At 42.0% G+C, this 24,833-nt stretch overlaps 1 protein-coding gene across 4 annotated transcripts in view; it reads left to right on the forward strand.

Annotated features, from left to right (window-relative positions):
• Window positions 1-24,430, forward strand: part of cica (capicua transcriptional repressor a) — a 58,246-nt gene extending 33,816 nt beyond the window's left edge. For 2 of the 4 annotated variants that reach the window (XM_035909276.2, XM_035909275.2), the window contains exons 6-21: window positions 5,437-5,536; window positions 5,665-5,847; window positions 6,111-6,237; window positions 7,122-7,294; window positions 9,726-9,858; window positions 11,607-11,689; window positions 11,992-12,823; window positions 13,236-13,378; window positions 14,431-14,591; window positions 15,817-16,060; window positions 17,232-17,520; window positions 17,684-17,850; window positions 19,044-19,189; window positions 19,931-20,082; window positions 20,232-20,576; window positions 21,246-24,430. In XM_035909276.2, coding sequence (XP_035765169.2) covers window positions 5,437-5,536; window positions 5,665-5,847; window positions 6,111-6,237; window positions 7,122-7,294; window positions 9,726-9,858; window positions 11,607-11,689; window positions 11,992-12,823; window positions 13,236-13,378; window positions 14,431-14,591; window positions 15,817-16,060; window positions 17,232-17,520; window positions 17,684-17,850; window positions 19,044-19,189; window positions 19,931-20,082; window positions 20,232-20,576; window positions 21,246-21,508 — 3,541 coding nt within the window. In that variant the 3' untranslated portion in view covers window positions 21,509-24,430. The remainder of the gene's footprint in view (window positions 1-5,436; window positions 5,537-5,664; window positions 5,848-6,110; window positions 6,238-7,121; window positions 7,295-9,725; window positions 9,859-11,606; window positions 11,690-11,991; window positions 12,824-13,235; window positions 13,379-14,430; window positions 14,592-15,816; window positions 16,061-17,231; window positions 17,521-17,683; window positions 17,851-19,043; window positions 19,190-19,930; window positions 20,083-20,231; window positions 20,577-21,245) is intronic. The other 2 variants (XM_006794440.3, XM_006794442.3) reach the window with 2 other exon arrangements.
• Window positions 24,431-24,833: the final 403 nt, after the last annotated feature.

Consider the following 24,833-nt stretch of genomic DNA (forward strand, 5'->3'; position numbering starts at 1 on the left):
CATTTAGTGTAGTCAGACTTGACTGTACACCGTGTTCGTGTTTTCCCCGAAACAATAAGTTCTGTTGGAGCAGCCTTTCAACGCCTCTCTCTGTCTCTCACTAGCAAAGTTGACCCAGACAAAAGTAAAGCTAGCCCGACACAGAACCCGGTGTAGTAGCCAGAAGTCCCTTTACTACGGTTCGGAGCTGCGGACCTGTTTTATATACGCGCAGAATAGTTTACTATACGAGATCGCTGCAAAAAGTGCAGTCTTACATAATGTCCACCTACTGTTACTCATTTATATTAAGATTTAAAAATCTAGTTGGTATTGGTATGGCGAGTAACCTTCAGTAATAGTAATAATTCACACAGGAATAGTACATTTATGTAGCTGTAAAAAGCATGATAATATATTAAGTAATCCAAAGTATTCAGAATACGTTACTCTCATTGAGTAACGTAACCGAATACATTACAAAATACATTTGGGGCATGTATTCTGTAATCTGTAGTGGAATACATTTTAAAAGAAACCTTCCCAACACTGGTCTGGGGTCATGAATTGCATATTTGGCTACTTGAGGGTTAAGAGCGAGTATCTAATTTTGAAGACTTTGTACACTGTATGGACAAAAGTACCGGGACACTTATACATTTCACCTGTAGGAGCTGCTCAGCCTTCACAACATGGGTTCCATGCTGTGAAGCTCCCAGTGCACAGTTTTCATGCTGATGTTAATACCAGAGGAGTTTTGAAACTCTGCAGATTGTTGAGTCAGCAGAATGCCGGTGACTTTAACACCCTTTGCGCCTCAACACTCGGCGCTCTGTAACTCTGCGTGGTTTGTCACTTTATGGCTCAGTTGCTGTGGTTCCTGCAGTAATACTACCTTCATTTGAGAGTGGAGAGAGGAAATCTCACAACGCATCTTATTACAGCACCACGCTCAAACTCTGCAGTGTGACCCATACTTTCACAGATGTTCGTAAAGGCAGATCTCATGACTCTGTGTTTGTGATTTTATACACCTGCGGCAATGAAAACACCTGAATTCAAACATTAAGAGATGTTTTACATTACTTGTTGTCCATATAGTTACTCCTTCATTAGCAGCTTAGTCCAAGTCTCAGCAGAAAACCTGAATAATTCTGCACTAATCCACGTTATGGGCCACAAACACTGAAGATACAGCGAAGATACCTACACCTGCACTATAATATCGAGTTACTGTCATGAATATGAGTAGCCCACGTGTTTCCTGAATCAGCCATCGATCGGCTCTATGAGGACAACCACTGTTCCAAACTGCCTGATTGAGAGTCTCAGAGTACCATGTCTCTGAGTCAAAACTAACTTTATGTTCTTCAGCATCAGAAACAGAGACAGTACTAAACCAAATAAGTTACATTTAGATTTCCATGGTGTCAGTTATATATAACATTCCTGTTTTGGGGGGCTTTGGCATTTAATATAATTCAGCAACACCATCAAAAAGGTTTTTAACCTTTCACAAAATGACTTTGTTATCGGAGCTTAAAATGTGTTTTTCTTCATCAGATCTTCAAAAGTAACAGGAACACAAGTCTCTTTGTTTGGATCAATCATGCTTATGTGTGTAACCTTCCCCAAAGGCTCAACCCTGATATTCTAATCAGTTAATAAAGTAAAAGTCTTAATTATTATTTTCCATACGATGGTGCTGTGTTGTTTAAAATGTGCTATAAACTTGGCTTTGTTAATGACTGTTTTGAGGGGTTTTCTGTGTAATGTCTTGGCAGACATTTCTTAAGCTTGTTTTTCCGATAATATCTTTTTACCCCATCCTAACTCTCTGACTCATTATTATGGTTTTTTTTCCCTTGTTTCCCATAGCTTAATCATTATCTCCATGGACACTGTAAATATTACTCTTGTGCCTTCGTCTGCTTTTGTTTATTTATTCTTTCTTTTTCTTGTGTTTGCCATATTTGCCAAAAATGTTGAGTAGAAAAGAAAAGGAGAAGAAAAAAAACCACCATATTCATGTAGTCACAGCTTGACACCGAGTTCACTGTCTAACAGACTTTCTGTCTGCCTGCTCACAAAAGCTTTTCTTCTAAACAGATTTTTTTATTATTATTTCCTTTTATCTGACACCAAGTGTAGCAACAAGATTTCCTGTGTTTCCTGTCGCTCTCAGGAAAAAGTCTGAGAGTCAACACTAAACTATTATCCTTCTGCTGACGCCCTCGGATAATCTTTTCTAATACTGATAACTGGTATGTTCACACTTTAATTCTTAGTATTTCTACATTCCTGTAAGTTTCATTACTTTCCCCCCTACGTCAAGTTTAATATCATAATTAAAAGTTAAATTTTCCAATTAATCAACACTAAATCCGTCTTTTGTTTTTTCTCATAAAATGACCAGTCATGTCTTTTGAAGATAAGGTTAGCGTTTCGTTTACTTGTCATTATGAAACTGCTCATTCATACGTAACAAAAAACTGTCATCAGCTGCAGCAACAGCTGTAAAATCATGTTTTTCTATTGTTGTGTTCATAAAAAATAATCTAATATTGTACAGTTTAGTCAGGTTTCTGTACTTGAGTACAGTGAACTCTTATCAACACCTGTACAGTTCTTAATAAATTCATTAGACCACCGCACAATGAAAAAATGAATTTTTTTATGTTTCTGTAGTGGTTGTTCCACCAGTATGTGCAATCTCCTTAATCAAAATTGTATTTTTAATACTAAAATATACATTTTCAAATGTACTGCTTGACAAAAAACTCAAAATATAGTAATGTCCATGATTATTTTTTGATTCACATGCCGAATTAAAGTTATTTACACGCATTTATGAGCGGAAAAAAATTGTGTTAGAAGTTAAATGTCACACTTGATTAATGTCTGACTTTTTTCTGAAACTCAGTTAGTTTTTTCTGGTTTTTTTCCTAATCAGTACCGATATAATTTTTAGTTTTACACAAAGCTTTGACAGATTTTTAAAAATATTTCTGTTTTCTTGGTGGTCTATAAAAAATCGTGTCAAGCAATGAATTCATATGGCTTATTAACACTTTCTCATCCCTGTACCGATACCCATGCAGTTTCTGCTGATCCACTACAGTCTTTTTCACTTTCGTGAGCAACTAAAATACTAATACAAAGAAACAAAAACTAGATAGAATCAACACTCAGTCTAACCACTATCTAAATTCACAGATTAGTTAAGCATTTGTGCATGCTATCAGATTTCTTTTTTCTTTTTATTATCTGATGCTTGTTTTCCTCTGACATCACTGCTCAAAACAGCGAGCAAACAGTTTGATTCAGCAATACTTGGAATTTAAAAAAAAATGCATTCAAACCAATTTTTTTAGCTTGTGAAAGAGTTTATTTTTGGATGTTTCTTCCTTTGGGGATGGTTAATACTTCCAGTATTGTATTCACAACAACAATCTCTGTTTTCTGCAATCACGATCACCTTATACTCATGGATGATTATTCCATGTAAGGTTAAACAAACCTGATCCCACCTGATACCCTCATAATCAACTACTTTATTTATAATTTTAGTTAATGTAAGTTATATAATAATTACAAAATTTGAACTTCATATTATGAAAGTGTTCTGAGTTTCAGGCCCTCAGAGTACATAGAGGTGGGTAGTGATTTGGTCCCATATCTGCCATGTGTGACTGTTAAAAACTGTAACCAAATCTAAAGCCAAAATCATGTTTTAGCCCAGCATGATTTTTCTGTTAGAGACTCAAAGCAGCCTAATATAAACAACAGTAATGTTGAAATAATATTAAAAAAGTAAAGCACATCACTGCATTTACCATTTATTTTAACTGCTGTTTACAGCAGCAGGTCAAACTAATTCCAGGTTTATGTATGTTTGGTTGCCTTTTCCCAGAACCAGTTCAGTGTCTCGGGGGGAATGCAGTTTCGTAGCAGAAAAAGCCGTTTCAGTGGAATTCATTGAATACATTCTCAGTAGTTAGCAGGCGTAATGATAGCGAAGGTCGCTTTGAGGTGTCTGCACAGAGCTGAAACACTACTAAAAGACAATATCAGCCACAGTCTGATCACCCTGCTGCCCTGTGGCAAGGGATACAAAAGTGTTTGCTTCTAAACCACAAGACTTTGAAGCCGTTTGTTTCATCAGTCTGAGACGACTCATCCACCACATTCCACCGCCAACCTTTATTTCTATGACTTAATTATTTATTCATTAATTTATATCTTTTGTTTGTTTTTTTTGTGAGTAGCAAAGGGGATTTTTTTAAAAAAAACCCAGCCTTGTTTTGAAAATTAGAAATTACCACAGAGTCTCGAAGAGGTGAGAAACGTCGTGCCAACTAAATTTACAGCAGATGAAAGATACACGAAGTGGAAAAAGCAACACAAATGGAAAGAACTGCTCCATTATTTCATGATTGCATAAAAAACTGCAGGTAACCACTAAAAAGGAAACATTGTTTGTGGTTTCTGCAGCACGACATCTCATACTGGTTAAGTGGTTACTTCATATGAAACGCCACAGTGAGCTGAACCTTCCCTTCCTGCAGCAAATTTGTGAAACAAATTTAAAACATATGAGGTGGAGGAGTGAGATATCTGAATAAGCAGGCACTACTGCATCAGAGACCCTTCTGCTGCATTGCTTTCCTGAGAGTCACTTGCAGTATGTAACCACACTAGTATGCTTTTATATTTAAAAGGTGTAAATGTCACTCCAGAAAACCCTAAAACACAGACTTGTGATATCAGTGCTGACCTAGTTTTTGTTTCCATACTCTGGGATTGTGTTATAGTTAGACTGGAGACAGATTCGCTCCCTGACTGCGGCTTATTGCTCTCAGAAAATAAACATTAAAGCCAGGATCACATATGCCTGGCGATGTAAGTCTTCTCACGTCTGTATTCATTTTACATTTTTGTGTCATCGCTTGATGATGGATACTCATCCCAGTAGGACTCTAATGTGTTGCTATATTCGCTTTGTAATGACGAATATATTTCAAGTGTCACAATTTATAGCCGAAACCACATTTTGTTAGAATGACTTTTGCCAACTTTGAGGATCAGTATCATAAGCAAAACTGCAAAACTGAACTGCTAAATGTTCCTGTGGGGTAGAAGGCTGTTCATGAAAGGTCTCCCTTTTACATTTATAATACCAGGATCATCTTCTATCTAAAGTTATTGTAGGGAAAAATGGGAATGTCGAAGGTGGTCCTCACAAAGGAATCTCTGGTCTTTCTTTTGAGTTCTTCTCCTGTAATATTTTCTGTGTCACTCTGCTTCCTGTCAATGCAATCATTCGTGGATGGATATTATTTTTTAAACTGTGGTAAAACGTCTGGACAGAGGATAGAGCCTCAGACTGAGGAATCTCCCTTGAATTCCCGTCTCAGTCAGAGTCTCAGTTTCACTTTTCTTTTTGTGTGGATGCAGGTTTTCCCCGGGTTTGGCCAACGATCCATCGCCTTCCACTGGAACCATTAAGAGACGCACACAGTCCCTCAGTGCACTGCCTAAGGACGGAGACAGAAAGGTCAGTCCGGAGTTCACCCAGTCAACCAGCAGACAAGATGTAAAAAATAGAAGTGGAACAGCAGATGGTGATTGCTTGTTAAATGTCACTACAATAAACACTCGTGTCCTCTGCCAAACTTTAACCAGAGGGAAAAGGACCACATCCGCCGTCCCATGAATGCCTTCATGATCTTCAGTAAACGCCACCGGGCCCTGGTGCACCAGCGACATCCCAACCAGGACAACCGCACAGTCAGCAAGATCCTGGGCGAGTGGTGGTACGCTTTAGGGCCCAATGAAAAGCAGCAGTACCACGATCTGGCCTTTCAGGTAAACAAACACCCTTAAATTCTTCTGCTTTCCTCCGATTTTATTACTTCTGTGCTTTTTCTTGTAATGAATTGGTTAAATGTTTTGAATTGAGTCTAACACATTAGCTGCTGTAAACATCCAGTTTCAAGTGGCTTCTCTGTAATTATTGGATGTGAAATCTGCACAGCTGGTATTCAGAAACTGAAACTGCTTCAACAGAAAGTTGAAGACCTTTTCTCCTCCTCCTCATCCTCCTCCTCCTCATCTTTCTCCTCATCCAGGTGAAAGAGGCCCACTTCAGAGCCCACCCAGACTGGAAGTGGTGTAACAAGGACCGCAGAAAGTCTCTGTCAGAGGGCCGGGGTACCCCAAAAGAGCCACGGGAGAGGAGCATGTCAGAGAGCATAGGTGTGCGATGATCACCTCTAATCTGCATTTTTAAGCTAAAGGGAAAAAAAACATCTATGAATCGCTTCGAACCTTCATAAGTTCTGCAGTGAATTTTAATACCAACTGTTGCTATGAAGCATTGCTTTTTTTAGATCTTCACATAATTTATATGTATAAAACGTATTGAGTTTGCTAGCTGTAATATAGTAATATTACGAAATTTAACAATTTTTCCAAGCAAGTTAAAAAAAATACTGGTGAACTATAGAAAACCATTTCTTACTCAGGTGATTTTACATTTTCATACCCACAAAAAAAAATCAGCACATCAACAGAACAGATTATAAAATGACCCCAGTCAGCTGGCAAGTTCAGATCAGGGACCATCAGCACTCTTACTCTCACCTTTTTTGTCTTGGTGTGACATAAACACACCACTTTAGGTTACACCTGTGCTCTTTTGCCCCTCCCTAAAAGCTCAAACTCACTCTGTTTTCAGGAAAGAGGAGTCAAAGAGAGCTGTTGTTTAACAAGCTCCATCTAGAGGAAATAAAACTCACAATGTTTCTCTAGATGAGCCAAGGGAAGGCTGAATATCAGTATTAAATTATCACAAATAATTGTGATTAGGATTATTTTCTATAATGGAGGAGCCTCGTCTTCAGTATTAAAGGGATTTGCTTGTATTTTATTATAAAATGCACAAAGCGTTACACACATTTGTATCAAGTGTCAGGCTTTTGTTCAGTATGGACAACAATAACTAAACCCCTCGACTGTCAGAATATAAAGGAGCGTTTCTGAGTATAAACGTATTGATTTGAAGCTTTATTGATCCGCTCCTTGATGATTCAATGTGATATTTGATCTTTGTTCTGAGTCTGCTCTTCTCTCTTCCCCAGATGCCCACTCAGAGTCCCAGGTGCTGGAAGGGAAGGGGGGAGGCTCGGGATGGCCGGGGGCATCGGAGCGTCGAGGAGGGATGTTTGGGGGGCCGTCTCACCGTCCCCGAGCCTTTTCCCAGAGTGCAGTGCACACCCTGGAGCAGAGGGAGTGGGAGAGAGACCTGGAGAAGGTGCGAGGTTGTTAATCTGTAGCTGCCAGGCAGCAAACAGACTCAGGAGATTTAAGACTGTGAAGAAAGCTGTTTCAGATCACTGGATACCACCAACTGGTTACTTACCAAACAGTGTAATTTCTCAGAAAAACACCCACGTAAATCTATTTAACGTGTCAAGTTGAGTGTATTTAACAAGTTTCTTAGAGCAAAATGCATCCCAGAGTGAAATGAAGAAGCAACAGAGTGAAGTAACTTAAAAAACCCACATGAACTCAGCGGTTGCAGTGTTTGTGTGTGCTTCTACACGCACACCGCAGACGTGTGTCCCTCAGACCGCAGAGCGTTTTGGCCGAACGCTGTTCAAAAGCAGTTCAAATGGACTCGCTCGGTGCTTTGTGTGAGGGCTCGAGTTGTTGCTGCTGAAAACCCAGTGGAAGCTCTGGGGGAGAGCAGCCTCCAACTTCAAAGGTTTCGCTTTCTACTTTTTTTGTGCCTTTGAAGGTATGAGACTGGTGTTTGCTGCTTCGCTCCTAATCACAGAGGAGTAGGCCTACATGCGAGCGCTTTTGTCTGAAGGCGTTCATCTGATGCCACAGGCGGAAAGAATGTATGCATGCTTTAATAATAGCTGCATTACTTCTGTCTGATTTCTGTAGAGTTTATAAACAGCACATCTTCCAACACTAACACTTTTTTCACGGGTTTCTCCCATATTTTAAGACAATCCTGTTTTCCTCCATCTCTCGGGGAAACTCCTGGGAATTTGTGTGAACCTCAGATTTATTTGTAAATAATTGGAATACATGCATCTGTTACCAAGGTTACCTCATCTGTCAGATTGTTTGCGAAATGCTGTCTACATACAGAATTCACATACCACATGTAATTTTAATGAGATTTTAATCCATCTGTAACCCACAACATGCATTAAGAGGTGTCTGTTTCACAGCAACATGCATCAGAAAGGTGACTTTAAAACACAGTAAAATAAATAATAATTTATTGTGTGCGAGTTGCTGACTTCAGTGAAGTTGGAAAGAGGAACCTAGACCAGGATATTAAACTAATGTCTAGGTCTGCTTTCTTTCATCTGTGCAAAATCTCTAAAATTAGAAACATCCTATCACAGACGGATGTGAAAAATGAGCTCTTGCATTTGTTACTTCGAGGCTGGACTGTTGTGATTTCTTACTATCATTAGGTTGTTCTAAAAGCTCCTTGAAAAGCTTGAGCGAGGCTCAGTTGCCGCAGCGAGAGTACTGGAAAGAGAGATCATATTTCTCCCGTACTGACTTCTCTTCTTTAGCTCCCTGTTGAAACCAGAACTGACTTAAAATCCTTTTTCTCACATACAAAGTCCTAAATGATCAGGTCTTGCTGTAGATTGAGAAGCCTCATAGTATGATATTATCCCAACTGAGCACTTTGTTCTCAGACTGCTGGCTTAATTGCGGTTCCTCGAGTTTCTAAAAGTAGAATGGGAGGCAGAGCCTTCAGCTATCAGGCCTCTCAGCTCGCAGTTTGGATTCAGGAGAGAGACACCGGCTCTACTTTTAAGATTCAGCTTCAAACTTTCCTTTTTGATAAAGCATATAGTTAGGGCTGGATCACACATTCCTGAACCATCCCTTAGGTATGCTGCTATAGCCTCAAGCTGCTGGGGGACTTCCCATGATGCACTGAGCATTTTGTTCCCCCCTGACCTTTTTACACACTTTTCACTGCATCTCAGTAACGTTTGTCTTCTCTCTCCCATAGTCTGTGGTATTTATTTGTCTTCTATGCTTTCCCTTTTTTACTTTTCTCTCCCCCGACCATCCCAGGAGATGGCTGCCCTTCCCTGACCCTGATTATGTTGCAGGTCTCTTCCTGTCAGAAGGGACTTCTTCCATCCTACTGTCATCAAGTGCCGCTTATTTGTCTGATTATCTGATATTATCAGGTCTTTATCTTACAGTATAAAGCACCTTAGGGCAGCTGTTGTGAATTAATGCTATAGAAATAAAACTGAATTGAACAGTCACGACTTGAGGTTTACAAATCAATTACTCATACGTGAAATATTGTAAAGCCACCAAAGATACCCCTCCCCACTCATATTAAATTACACAACTAGTTGCAACCAAATTAGGACAAATAGTGATATCTCTGTGCCGTGAGAAGAATGTGCAGGGACCAAAAACACAGAGTAGTTCCAGATCACTGGTTATACTGCAGGACGTAGCTTAAAAATGATTTATTTTACATTTTTCAGGGCAAACTTTATTTAAACATTCAGTAACTTTAGTGGCACTCTGTGTCACAATCACTATAAAAATACTTTTGTCTTCCTAAAAAAATAAAATCTCCCATATTTTGGACATAAATGTTGGCTGGTGTCATTCTGTGTCGGTGATATATTTTAGAGAAATCACTTCATGTGACGTCTTTCTTTCTCCACTTTCAGGAGGACGGCACAAGTTTGTTTCGCGGCCGTCCACCGCCGCAGTCGCTGTACCAGGGTGGGGCCAGCGAGGACGTGACTAGCGATGAGGAACGCATGGTCATCTGTGAGGAAGAGGGAGACGATGATGTCATGGGTGAGTGAGATTATCTGCAGAGTGATTTTAGTGAGGTTACAGTTTCATAACCAGAGAGTAATAGTTTCAGTTCCCATGATGGCCAGTAAACTTCTGTTTTCTTACCCAGTGTGACTCTGTCAGCAAATACCTAATGCTTGAAAAAAAAGTGTCTCTGTCATGCAGCCCTAACACTTCAGCTGCTAATTGCTAGTCTTAAAATATCACGACCACAACAGCACATAATTCCCAGTGTAGCTGTGAAAGTCTGCAGGCAGCCTTAACAACCTTTGTATCATTTGATCTACAGAAGAAATCAATTCATAGTCATAGGTGTAGATTTTCCAGTCAACCTACAGGATACTTCCTTTTCACTATTATAAACATGTGTGTTTCACTACGCCCAGTAGGAAGCTGAAGACTTTTGTTGTTAAAAAAAAAATAATAATGACGTGACTCATAAGTATAACAATGCCTCTGACAGGGCAGGTCTCTTTCTTCGTCATTAATCTTCTTCTGTGAGCTCACGCAGCTACTAGATCTTTTGTGGCACAAGTAAATATCCCTGTCACGCACACAAACACATGGTATTAAGGATCTGCAGGAGAGAGCATGCAAATGCAGGAAACAAAAGGCAAGGTTTAAATGGCTGATAAATACTTAGAAGAGTCCAGTTAGGTCCAGTATTTCACAATAAAAGCAGAAATCTAAAGCAGACACATAGAAGGAAAAACCATAAATAGCATTAAAAAATGGATGTAGCCACAATGATGTCACCCACTGGTTGGTGAAATCCCACCGTTTTGGTGTGACGAGTGTGGGAACGAAAGTGTTTACAGCAAAGGCCGTTTTCACATGGACTTCTATATAACTGGAACCAGAGACGTCACCCCCTGCTGGTCATTAGAAAGAATGCAGGGTTGAAGCTTCACTTCTGAAGTGACGTTAGCGCCATCTTTTTTACAGTGTATGGATAATACTGAGAAAAACTGAAAGCTGAGAGTGGAGAGACAAGAATACAGTGGATATATACACAGGACTGAGTGGACACAACTGAATACAGATGAAACTAATGAGGGCGGGGCAGCAATCACAAAGGAACAATAGGCAAAGAGAACGTCATCACCAAAATAAAACAGGAAATAAGAAGAAAGAAGGAGATTGACACATGGACAAAACAGGAGACAAAGACAAGGAAATATGACACACTCTGAAATAGAAGAAAGAGTATCAGTTAAATCGAAACAGGGAACATCAAGGAAAGGAAAAGGAAAAAAGACCTGACTTAGAATAGAAAGAATTCATTCATCGCTGAGGTGAATACGTGACATAAGCACAATTAACAAAAGACCCAAAAGAAGGCAGAGTAGTGAATCGTTCCTGCGTGTGTGGATTCAGCAGGTTACTGTGAAATAAAACAGGAATGAAGAAATCCGAAATCCTCAGAGCCTCTGTTCTATTTTTAACTGTTATAAACTGTAATAAAGACATTTCAGCCAAAAATTCATGAAAAAGCCTTAAAGTGTTCTGACACACAAGACTTCTCAATGTGTCCACCACTCGCAAACATCCAAACAAAATCTAAACCCATGAAAGGTTTGAAGTATGCTGTGTGTGTTTTGTGCACTTGTGCCGATATTTTTTGAAGAGAGTAAATAAGAAAGAGATCAATGAAATTGATAAGGCTAAAATGTTTTGTAGGTGAATAAAGAATAATTATTAATAATTATTCTAATAATAAAAGGGGTTGTGTGATATTTCACCCTCAGAAGATTCATGTCCTGAAGGCTCCATCGACCTCAAGTGTAAAGAGAGGGTGACAGACAGCGATGAGGATGAACCAGATGGACAGGTACGTGCAGGGTTTACAGAGGTGTTCATCCAACATGTGTTTGTCTTATTTGACTTGTTCTTGGAGTCTGTAAAGTTTGAAATTTAGCACAAAGCTCTTTCTGTTTGATCGAAAGTGATTCTGAGTCATCAGCGTTAAATTAGCATCATATTGTTGGTGCTTTATTTTAAGCCTTTTTCTGCATTTCTTTATTCCCATCGAGCATTAAAAACCCACAGACTTTTCAAAGTTACTGTAAGTTGAGAAGAACTTCACATATTAACTTTCCCCCTTTGATCTCTGTGCTTCTCTCTTCCCTCCAGCATGGCTTCCAGCCTGTGGCTCGCTCCTCTCTCCCCTCCTCCTCTCCCTCCATCATTCACTCCGACTCCTCCTCGGCTAAAGGGAACAGTGGCGGTAACGGAGGAGGTCCTGAAGACGGGTCAGAGAAGAAGAGAAAGCGAGGCGCAGATGGAGGAGAGGATGAGAGCGAGGGAGCCCTAAAGACAGAGCAAGCGGCAGCGGGTGGAGGAGAAGGAAATGGAGGAGGTGGGCAGGGTGTCTCCTCTCTCTCCATTGCCCAGCCTCCTCCACCGCTGGCCCAGCAGAGTTTGACCCCGGTCGGCGTCCGCATGGCCCCCACGATGGTGACTAACGTCGTGCGCCCCATCGCCAGCACGCCCATCCCCATCGCCAGCAAGCCGGTGGAAGGAGCCATCACCCTCAGCACCCTGCCACAGGACAAGAAGGCCACTCTCCTGATTGGGGGTGGAGGTGCTCAGCAGCTGCCGATCACAGCAGGGGGTGGGTACCTGTCGTCCTCCTCCCCTGGTCCAGTCAGTGTAACCCCTGTAGGAGGCAGCAGCCTGCTCACTAGCCTAGGTCTGGGACCCGCTCAAGCAGTGGAGCTCCTCTCCCTACACATCCAAAGCCCCCTACCTGTCCTCCAGCTCCACCCCACTGCTGCCACCACCTCCTCTCTCACACCTCCCGCCTGCCCCACGACCCCGGGACAGGCGCAGTACATCCTGCCCACCGAGAGCCCCTCCTCCCCTCAACTCACTCACCAGCAAATCCTCTCCCTGCCCGCAAATGCCGCCCTGGCCAATGGCGTGCACTCGGGGGCGGGAATCAGAGTCAGCCCCGGGACTAGAGGTGAGACAGAGAGCAACGATTGGCTGAGAGAGAAAAAAAAAATGGCAATAAAAAGTAAAAATGTCTTTCTTTGATTTTTCTTTCTGCTGCTCTTCCCTTCACTACAGTCGATTTGATTGGCTTACATAAACGGGAGATACATGATTGACATGAGTTATGAGTGCCCGCCGCCCGCCCACGTCCTAATCACTCTCTGTTCATAAGAAGCAACAGGACGTCATTCCACCTTGTTATCAGCAAGGAATTTCACTAGCATCTGTAGCTGAAATGTTCCCTCCGTCTCAGCGTGTCTCCACCCACCGCCGCTCCTCTGATGTCTTCACCTCCCCTCTTTTGACTCGATTCATCTGTTCCTCACGCTGAGTGATTTAATTCTCTCTCTCTCTCTCTCTCCCTGCTTCTCACTAATCAGTCCAAACCCAGTCGCCAGTCTTGCAGAGCAAGATGTTGGTTCCCATGGCAACAGTGAGAACCGGGTCTACTCCTCCTCATCCTTCCATTTCCCTGGTGGCTCCGCCTCTTCCCGTGCAGAACGGCCCTGCGACAGGAAACAAGGTAAGAACACGGTGTCAGAGATAAATACCTGCCAGCCCGGTGGCTCGGAGCAGCAGCGACGTTAAAACCCGAGTGAGGCGACAACAAAGCAGATGACACGAGGATGTTTTACTCATCTGATTTGGAGCAGAATTATCTCTCTGAGTAAAAAAATTAGATTCACACATTACAAGCAGCCTTTTACTCTTATTTGTGAAGTTGTGTTGAGCGTTATTTAAATTAAAAGATCATAAAAACTCCACATAGTAGAATCATCAGTCAAATCTGATGTCAGAGTGCTAAATTTGCTACAAAATGAGGTTTTAAAAAGCTTTCTTTCCTCTGAAAGTGAAACTTCTACCTCTTACTTCAGCCCCCTTTGTGTTGCAGACTTCTCACATAGGGTATTTTTCAAATCAGAATCATTTGAATGCCATGTCTCCTTTTTATAATATCTCTTTCAGTGCTCAAGGACACCCGATTTGTATCATTAATCAGGGGACCTATTATGCTGATTTCCATCTCCATGTTTCTTTCTTGGACTTTATTTACAAGACAAGAACTCTTATCTTATACTGAGTCAGTTCATGCACCGTCTGAAAGAAGCTATTTTATCTCTATGATGACCATATAAAGACATCGACTCTTTTGACAGATCTCTATAAGCTTTTTAATTAGATGATGGTCGTTAACATTAGTGAGGGGCTGTCACATTTGTGGACTCCAGCTTTGTTTCTAATTCTTAGGAAGGAATTAAACTTTCTCACAAGAACAGAAAAGTTTAGTAATTGTGCTTTCACACCGTGACCCGAACTGAGGGCGAATTACATGTACGGCATTGCTTTCTTTGTTTTTCGAGCTCAAAGGGCTGCTTGAGATGTTATTATAGGCTGTAGGCTCAGAAACCCGGCTTTAATTCTTTTGATTTCTCACAACCATGAAAATACATTGTATGTTTATAGCTTTTAACTACTGGATACATGACAGAGAGATGATAAAATGTGAAACCTGTTCTCTAAAAAACTGAAACCTGGTGAGGAATGAATGGTGTTTTTCTGATTCCCCCACTCCAGATCATCCAGATCGCTTCCATGCCTGTTGTGCAGACCAACGTCCACCCTAGCGGTGCAGCAACAGTACATCCTGGGAGCCCCTATCCTGTTTCCATGGCAACGGTGATGACTCCCGGTGCTGCGCCCCCACAGACCGTTCTCCTGACCTCTCCACCCACCAGGTCAGTAACACAGGCCTAACACCTGAAAGACAAGCAAAATGTGCCCTGACTAAACTTTACTGGACTAATGAGCGAGCTGGTCAGAAAGGACTCAGAGACACTGGAGTTCAACAACTTTAAAAGATGCTGTCAGATATTGATTTTAGCTGGGTCATGCCATCGCTTAATGTGCAGCAAATGCAGATAAAGAAAGTCCAACACTTTGAGCACGATTTAATTCTCCATTATCCCTTGCAGCCATGTGAACTATGACACCAACTATAAAAAGCCTTACACTTTGCAAAACTGCTACATACGGAGAAGTTTCTGAAAGTTTCTTTAAAGCTGGAATCATGACTGAGTATTTTATAGACAGTAAACAAATTTACACCCAACATTTAAACCATATTTATTCAAACAAACCCAATATTTATCTGATCCAGCTGCAAATAAATATTTTCTTCATACAGACTGTACAGGGGAGGAATTTTGTCATACGTTTTAAGTACAGTTAGTGTCTTAAGTTATGTAACTACACAACTAACAATACAACTAATGAGACAGCAAGCAGCTAACTGATCCAATTTTAGAGCCTTCTGGAGAATTTTAATGCATTTATGCAACACATCACATGGTTTGCTGTGCAATTAATTATACTAACAGACTGTGTGAGTTAGCTTTGGTGAGTTCAATTCTAGTATGTTGTTAGTCTGTTAGCAGATATGTGTCTGTGCATTGCAACCATACAGTTCATGGATGCAACTGTCTATTCAGGCTTGCTAGCATTATCTAATTACTTAGCTCTCCACTCGCTTGTCTTGTAAAACAATAACAGGGCTAAAAAAACAGCATGGGAGAGGCATGATAAGAGGGCATGAACACAGTCTGACAAAAAACAGACACATTAAATATACACAGAGGGCTGACTGGGTAACAAAGCAAAGGTGAAAGCAGTTAAGAAAGGCAAGTCAGACAATCAGGAAAGGAGGGAAAAGTAACAAAGGCAGGAAGTTAGATTGCATTAAAACACATGACTAACCTAACTTTCAGAGTAAAATAGGCCGATTACTCACTGGCAAACATGAAGTCAAAGTCAGATAACGCAGAAGGAACTAGAAAACACAAAACCGACAAATTAGGACCATGATGCCTGTGGCTACGACCATCTTTTACGTACACTAATCATTTTATTATTATTTTATATATTTTTTCTGGTCACTACTGATATGGCTTTTTTGTCGTCCAGGATCACGTATGTTCAGTCAGGTCCAGGTGTCACCACGGCAACGCACCAGCAGGGTCCACAACCCCCTGGTCCTGCATATCTCCAGTCTTCTCTGGCAACCCTGGGCTTCACCGCCATCGCCCCAGCTCCACAAACCCTGGTTCAGCCAGTCGTTGGTCAGCCTCCGCTACTCGCCCCAGCTCAGCCTCTAAGCTGTCAATCACAGAGCTCTCCGGGACAGACAGCGGGCACCACCGGTCGTCAGGTAAAACGAGATTTGCACAGTATCAAATATCACTGCAGTGTAGAGGTGTGTGAGAGAAAGTAATGATAAAGATGTGAAAACAATTACAAAAGCAGTCTTCATGTACCAGACTTCTTCTAAAACAGACCCCAGACAGTTCAAAGTGACTGTCTCTCCTGCTGAAGGAGTTCAGGGTGGTAACGCCCTCCTGTTTGTACTCTACACCCATGACTGCATTCTCAAACATGTCGCCATCATTGAATACAATAAATAGAATTCATATTAGAGAGGAAAATCAATAATTACTCAGTGTGAACAGAGAACAAGATGCACACTGTAGGCTTTGTAGCCCCTGTTTTAGATGAATTCCCACCATCTCTCTCGGCAAAGTCTAAGTCACCACAATCATTAATCCCACATTTGGACGTGGTTGTTGATTTTAGAGAAAGAGAGGCCTTATTCTAACTGGAAACATCACAAACCAGTATGAGATGTGGATTTCCCAAGACCAAAAGGCTCAGCAGGTGAATAAACCCACCCAAAACATCACAACATCACTGGGATCAGTGAACCAAAAAAAGAAACTGTCCAAACTGCTGCCATCTGGCAAGCAACACAGAAATAAAGTAAAAATAACTATATTAACCCAACTTAAGTAATTACTAATTTATTTTATTAAAATGCTAATAAAAAAAGTACTTCTGTGACTCGAGGCTGTAGCTTACTTATACCACTTTGTGTTGCAGTCGAAGTCACTGCTATGTTTTGGTTTTCCTTTTTAAAGCACACACTACAGACTAGTTTTCCTCACTCGCCAGTGGAATATGAAATAGTTAAACGTCATCAGAGCGCAAAACAAACACACAGTAATCAGCCTCAACACTAAGCCCACTGACAGGTGAAGTGAATTAGATCATCTGGTTACAATGTGATGGTCTGCTGGGAAACCTCGTGTTCTGGCGCAGTCCACAAAATCTTCCCGATCAAGCATCAAAACAAGCTGGACATACAGATCCCAAAAGTATCGTTGCCAATGTCCAGGAGTTCACGGGACGCCAGCAAAGACCCGGTGCAGGGAGGGGTCAGACCTGTTTTTGGCAGCGTCGGGTGGAGTGTCTTTTCTAACACTGTTGTTGTTCACTTCAGTCTATTTCACCCGCTGACATGCCTGGTTTCCTGTTTCCTTCTTCAGGTACTAACTGCCATCTACCCTGCACCACCCGTCGCTCTGCCCACTGGTGTGGTCTCAGTGACGCCTGTGCCGCCTGCAGGGGCGGCTCCAGCTCAGGACGTGGCGAACCCTCCCTCTCCGCTGGCTGTAGGGCTTCAGGGTTCAGCGGTGGCGACCCCTCACCCTGGCATGGGAACAGAGGTGGAGGTGAAGCACGAGAGCCAGCTGGATGCTCAGAGTGACGCTCAGGGGTTGTCGAGCTGTGTCACCAGCTCCTCCATGGGCACCTGTACAAGCAGCATCATCGCAGGTAACGGTCCACTGATTTAGAACACTGGTGGATTTATTTGTACTTATCTCATAGTGTAATGTGGGCTTCATCAGACGTCCACTCCTAAAGGAAAATTACAGCAATGTGCAACTTTTTTAACTGGATAAGTAATTTGGTAAAAATGATCTATTTTGTGTTTTAGTGAAAAAAGAGGAGGACACCACTTTGCGCATCAAAGAAGAAAATTTGAGGGATGGATACGAGAGGGAGAAACAAAGTGAGATGGACGACGAGCGAGAGAGCTGTGAAAAGAAGCGAGGCAGAGAGACGGAGAGAGAGGAGCTCAGCACGGGCAACAGCAGCAAAGAGGTGAACAAAGCCGCATGGGGCCTTCACTCATACTATAATAATACTTTTTATATCTGAAGTTTTTATCTGTTCACCATATGTTTCTCCGAGTGAATCAGAATCAAATCAAAAATTATCTGTGAACGATACAGATTCTTTTTCAGAACTTGTGTGAAGTGATTTTGGAGGTTTTTACAACAAATCACAATTTTGAAATACAACTAAAAGATTTTTGAACAACCACAGATCAAATCATGGTAATCAAATCAAATCAAATCAAATCACTTTTATTGTTACATCACATGTGCAGGTACACTGGTACAGTACATGCTAGTGAAATTCTTGTGTGCGAGCTTCACAAACAGCAGAGTTGTGCAAAAATACAATAACATAAAACAAGCAAAATATAAGAATGGCTAAATCTGAGACTAATAAATATATGTACAATATATAATAGTATATGCATCACTGGATGTGTATACTAAATATGTTTTTCTACGTGTGTGTGTGTATACATATTTTACAAATTAAATAGAGTAAGCAATAAAATAAAATATATAAAATATACAGAGGTTTGTAGTTGGATAATTGGTAGTCGAGATAAAGTGATCATTTTTTACATTTCACTTTTCTCCCGTGAACCGAGTTCCCCGTCCTAAAAGGTCATGCCAGCTCCAGATGCTGCCTTCATCTACCACTATAACATTAAAAGGAGGACTGGTGATATTTCAAACAACATATAGACAGATGTGCCTTGAGATTTTGGCTCACCCTTCAGTGTGCATTGGGAGTGTCTGTAAGTCATTCACTTAGAGGAAGTAAAATGTTTCGACATTTGAGCCTGAGAGAGAATCAAAACTGTTGCAGCTGCTTTTGTCTCTGAATTGCACCAAGTGTCCGTCATGCAGTCTAATTCCAGCAGCTCTCCTCTGTCATCCTGCCCCCCGTCCTCCACCACAGACATCCTGCAGTGGAGGTGTGAGCCAACAGAGACCTCTGCTTGCCCACACAAGGCATCCACACGTCAAACCTTTTTATTTTTTTATTCGAGTTACGTTTAAAGTTCCTTGAACTTTAACCCTTAAGTTATTACAATTATTGGCCAAAATAATTCTGCGTTCACAGGAGAGTTTAAAAAGCTCCTCATGTCCTCAGAAACAACCACACCAACAGTGCAACCTTTAACAGATGAAAACCTCGCACTCTGTTCCCAGGCTGGACCTCGTTCCCCACCTCCACCACCACCCTCAGGTTTGGACCCCCCTCCTCCTCCACCTGCAGAAAGAGATCCTCCCTCTTCCTCAAAGAAGACCAAGTTTCGGCCCCCGCCACTCAAAAAGACGCCTGACTCTCATGACAAGTAAGTGGGCTGATAAACCTTTATGTCAGAGGACTCCTGAGATTCTAACGTTACTTCTTATATTTTCTACAACTGTGTGGGTTTGTTGGTTTAAGCAACCTCAGATTCGGACTGTATAAACTGATGTGAAACAGGTAAGTATGCATTATAATGAAGCCAGATTCCATCTTTAGCTGCAAGAAAAGCTTTTATTAAAGTCCAGATCTGCTCTCGCCGTGGTCAGACTGAAGTTTCATAGAATCGTTGCCAAATCAGAGAAAAATAAGCCAAGCCTGCCAGCTCTTTCTGGCTTTCTGGTCTTGGTAAAAATAAAAAAATAAAAAGACTTCCTTTCATTTTAACAGTTTACATATTTTCAAGCTGAGAGAGCGCATACAACAGGAATGAATCTTATGTAATTTTGGCAGCTTGAAGGGAAAATAGCAGCACCCTGGACAGGACTCCATTTGTTGACTTTATTAATGAGCACTCGTTTTAAAGCGTAGTGGCATCCAGGTCTGTTTTTAGTGCACGGCCAAACCTCCAACTTTCTAAGATTATGATGGAAACTCTGTTTACTGAATGTGAGTGGGCAGAGTGCTTACTCTTGATGTTCTTTATTTAGATGGTAGGAAAGTAGCATGGAAGCCGCAGAGGCGAGAAAGTCACGGCAGAACTCGGCCTTAAGGAATGCGAATACATTCAGAAGTCGTCCCTTGATACTTGAACCACCGCACAACTGGACTGTGTTTGTGTGTGCAGGCTCCTCTCGGAGACGTACTTTGAGGAACGCTTTGCTGAGCTGCCAGAGTTTAACCCAGAGGAGGTCCTTCCCTCACCCACTCTGCAGAGTCTGGCCACCTCACCGAGAGCAATCCTGACCAGCTACCGCAAGAAGAGACGCAACTCCACGGGTACGAGTCAGAAATTCAGAGATGACTCCAAACTTTAGATGTGAACAGCTGATATCCTGTGGAACAAAATCTCCACATTCAAAGTCTCTGTTCTTCCTCTTTTCCTTTGCTTGCCTTTCATTATTCCTCACACGTCCGTCTCCCTCCAGACCTTGAGCTGACTGGGGAAGACCCGAGCTCCCCGAGGAGAAAGACTCGTCGCCTGTCCAGCTGCAGCTCAGAGCCCAACACCCCCAAGAGCGCCCCCAAGTGTGAGGGAGAAATATTTACCTTCGACAGAGCAGGTATGACGTGTACGGCACCTACACCCTATCGAGAGATGCCGAGATGGCCTGACGCTGGTCTGATGGACCTCTTTGTGAAACCAGGTCCAGAAGGCGAGGTTCCCCCGGGAGAATTGGACAGGGTTTCGTACTCGTCTCTGCGCAGAACACTGGATCAGCGTCGGGCCCTCGTCATGCAGCTGTTTCATGACCATGGCTTCTTCCCCTCAGGTAAGCTAACAGTAGATAAGACATGACATCACAGGAGAAGCAGCAAACTAAAGCTAGAATCATTATGTAGTGCAAACCTGTTAATAACAAAAGCAGTAATGATGAAAATATGTCACAGCTGTGTGCTTCCACCAACAACTTAAAAAGCAAAATCACTGTCAGACTGAAGCAATGAAAGAAGAATTTGCATTTTTCAAATTATTATTTAATCATTTATTTAAGTGGGAGTTTCCATTGTTATTTTTTCAAGAAAGATGTTTACAAAAACACAGACAACACAGTGCAGACACTTAATACGAAGAAATACACCGAATACACCAGACCTCAGAATAATCAGATAAATTACAGTCCAAATAAATATAATCCTTTAAAATGCTGTAATGAAATAAGAAAATGTAGCTTCATACATTTTCTTATTTCTTAGCTCGTCCCATTCGCAGGCAGCAGAGCATTTTAATGTATAGAGGTCTAGCTAATGTTAAAATGTCCCGTGAATGGACTTTGGTATGCTATTTAAATGTCACAACAAGGGTGCGGCGGTAGACCTTCCCACTTTTTCATAAAAGTGAGTGAGAAAAGCAGCAGCAGTCTGTGATGAAGAGAATCGAGGGGCTTTCAAAGTGCAAAAATGACATAAACATAATTTCCTTCTCACTCTCCTCTCTCCAGCTCAGGCCACAGCTGCCTTCCAGGCGCGCTACTCAGACACGTTTCCCAACAAGGTGTGCCTGCAGCTGAAAATCCGCGAAGTCCGTCAAAAGATCATGCAGACGGCCACGCCAGGAGCCCTCGAGCCCGGAGCGTTGGCCGAAACCAGCCCCGCCTCTTCCCACAGCTCCTCTTTTAATCAATCAACCCGGGAGGATGCAGGGTTGGAGCAGCAGGGAGACAAAGGGCGGAGTCCCGAGGAGCCGAAAAGCGAGGGATCGTAAGCTGGAGAGGGAGACGAAGCAGAAGAATGGAGGAAAGACAAAGAGGGAGAGAGAGGAGTGCGTTAACCAGTGAGGTCCTATCTACTGGCGCTAATCTCCATCAGACCTGGGCAGAAATGTGGAATGTGGTCACAAATGATTCAAACTACTCAAGGCGCGCTTGGATCATCTAATCAGACCTTTAAAAAAAAAAAATCAAAAAGCCTCAAATATGGTCAAATCACATGCAAGTCACGATGAGTCAAGTGCTTCTTGTATTGTTTTCGCTGTTTATTTTCCAAGTATCCAGAATGTCTTTAGTTAACCCTTTTGCCCGGGTCTGCTCTCAGCACATTTGTACAGTAGTTTGTAGTTTGACACACAAACTCTATCTCTCTGGCAAACACACACATGCATACAGACACACACACACCAGCCCTGGTGCATATGTAATCTCCAGCATGCACATGATCCCACAGAAACACACATACACGCTTAACAATCAGACTGTTACTCTTGGTTGGCAGCCCCCAGGAGTTGCTACCAAGGACCACGACACACAAAGGCACTTTGTCACTTATTGTGCAGATGCAGTTTGCTGTTGCCAGCCAGCCAGCCCTCAGATGCCATTGACTTGACCTCTTTCTCGTCCTCCCACTCCTCAGCACAGTGGTCAGGACATAAAAACACAACCCCAACGACCTCCACTGATATTCCACAGCCCCTCGATGCTGCAAGACAGACAGCACACACACATACACAGTACACACACACACACACGAACGCGCGTCCGTACAGCGTGAGTACACAAACACAGTCAAACACCACCACCACCCCCGCCCCTTGGTCTGACCAAGCCATCGGCCTGCACAGTTTTTAGTGATTGTAGTGAGAAGAGGAACTGAAAGCATGAAATTTTATTCGCTCCTGAAAAGAAAAACAAAACAAACAAACAAAAAAACAAGAAGGCAGGAGTCGTGATGTGGTGTGACCAATCTTTGCACCTTCAGTTTATTGCCATTATGAAAGACTTGAGTCCTTACTGGCGGGAGCTGATGATCTATATGTCTGTATGTCTGCCGGGGGTCATGACCCCCAAAACCTGTGCGAACAGGCACCATAAAGAGATTATGTAAAGAGACTTTTAGGTTGTGAGGCTTTGAAGAATCAACGTTAAACTCGACACCGACCAGCTCCCAACAGAGCACGGAGAAAAAGGGCGGAAGAAGGAGAAACTGGATGCAAGATTCATATTCCAACGATGGGAAGACGTGATAGCGGTGAATACGGACAACATGACGAGAACCAAACTTCTCTGAATCCCCCCCCCCTCCCTCCCTCCCCCCATGGATATGATGTTGCTTTTTCTCATTATCGTGGAAATAACCAGTTTTACCGTGGCCTGTTTTTCTCTCTCGTGGCTCTATTGTGTTTCTTCTCCAGCATAAAAAAATAATAACAACAACAACAACAAAACTCTGGACAAATAAGGGGACAAAAATCAGCGTGTGCCCCGTCTCTCCCCTCCCTCCCCTTCCTCTACGATTTCTCACCAGACACAGAAGCGGGGGAGCAGGGGCGTTTGTCGTTTTGTAAAACGTTGAAATCAGGTGTTTGCACAATTTGTGCGGCCCTCTCCGTCTGGGGGCCGCCACAAGTTAAATCAGGAAAGTATTGTTTTTAGAGATTGTTTTAGTAGTTAAAAAATAATAACTTGTTCCTTATGTTATCAATCACCCTTTCCCTCCTTCCCTGCTTTCCTCCTCAGCCCTCTCTCTCTCCTTCTCCCCCCTTTACAGCTCTCCTCCCTCCGACCCTCAAGTGTTGTCTGAAAGTGCCCTTAAGCACTGGTCCCGGGTCAAGCGCTATGTAGCTCAGGATGGTTCTGGTTAGGGTTAGTTCAGGGAAAGCGGATCCTAGACCAGCACTGGAGGGCAGTCTCCGGAGCCCTCCCCTTGTCCCTCTCTTCTCGACACTTTATCCTTTCCCATCAAATGGTGCAATAGGACTTTTTTTTTTTAAATGGGTGGGTTATTTTTTTTTTTTCGGGGCAAGGCTCTGTGCCATAGATATTAAACCCAGTCAGACAGTGAGAGGGATGAGCTGTTGTCTATAAGTATGGTATAAAAGAAAACAAAAAAGAATCACGCAATTATTGTTCTTGTTGAAGCGATAGAAAGTATAACTTACTAAAAGTCAAAGACAATTTTTAAATAGCACTTTTTGGCTCTTTGCTTCTCGGGTGAAGAGTGGGGGTAGTTATTATTATTATGGGTATCTCTATAATTTCTCTGTATACAGTTGGATGTGTGAAAAACAAATATATATACCGGTATTTCCATATATGTGCATTTAGGTCTGTGTTTGGGTGTTGTGTGTATGTTTTGGCACATGCAGGTAGCGTGTTATCACGACCAACCTCTCGTTCTTTCACCACACAGCAACATTATCAATAGTATATTTTTCATTGTATCTACATTCTATATTCTACTCTAGAGACAGTATTTTTATAGTCACCATGACTATTTTGTCTGCCATCTTGACTGTTATCAAACCCAGTTGATTCAGGATATATGTGAAATATATATATATATATCTATATATATAGATATGTAGATATATATCTATATATATATATAAATACACGCAGGTAAAAAGAAGACTATCAATTCACATTACTTTGGGGTTAGGGCTGTAAAGTGTCTGTCTGCATGCATGTGCAATCACATGCACGCGTGCACACACCCACACAGACATATGTGCATACACACACGTATGCGTGTACACTGTATGATTGTGCTTAAAAATAAACTGTCCTTACTTTGGAGAAGGAAATTTTAGGATGAGCGATGTGAGTGTTATCTCATAAGCAGGCATGTTGACCATGTGCAATATTTCTAAACAACAAAAAAAGACTAAATATTGAAAATATTAAAGTTCTAACACAACCTCTTATGTGCTTGCATTTATTTCATGTCCCTGCATTTCTTGAGTCTTTTATAATGTCGTGTGTCTTATTTGTGAATCTGTGTCGGTGGGAGATGAATCTCTGCAAAAATCATAATGGCAGCAAAATCCCCAAATCCCTGGAACATACAGTGTGTGCTTCTCCAGCTGGCCTTTATCGAGCATATCAGTGTTGAAAGTGCTTATTGGATTAGAGCAGCCTTTGAGATTCAGGTCATATTGGGTGAGAAGCGGGGTTAAGTTAAGGAGACCTGGTCAAAGAGCTTTCAGTACAGTAAAACAGATGCTCTGTGGGAAGCTGAAGATAACACCTGGCTGCCCACTTCTGATCCCTAAATAAATCCATTGGCCTTCATTAGTTGTTCTTGTTTTTTGTTTA

Source organism: Neolamprologus brichardi, chromosome 22 (assembly GCF_056152115.1).
Source record: "Neolamprologus brichardi isolate AB-2024 chromosome 22, ASM5615211v1, whole genome shotgun sequence".
Classification (NCBI taxonomy): Eukaryota; Metazoa; Chordata; class Actinopteri; order Cichliformes; family Cichlidae; genus Neolamprologus; species Neolamprologus brichardi.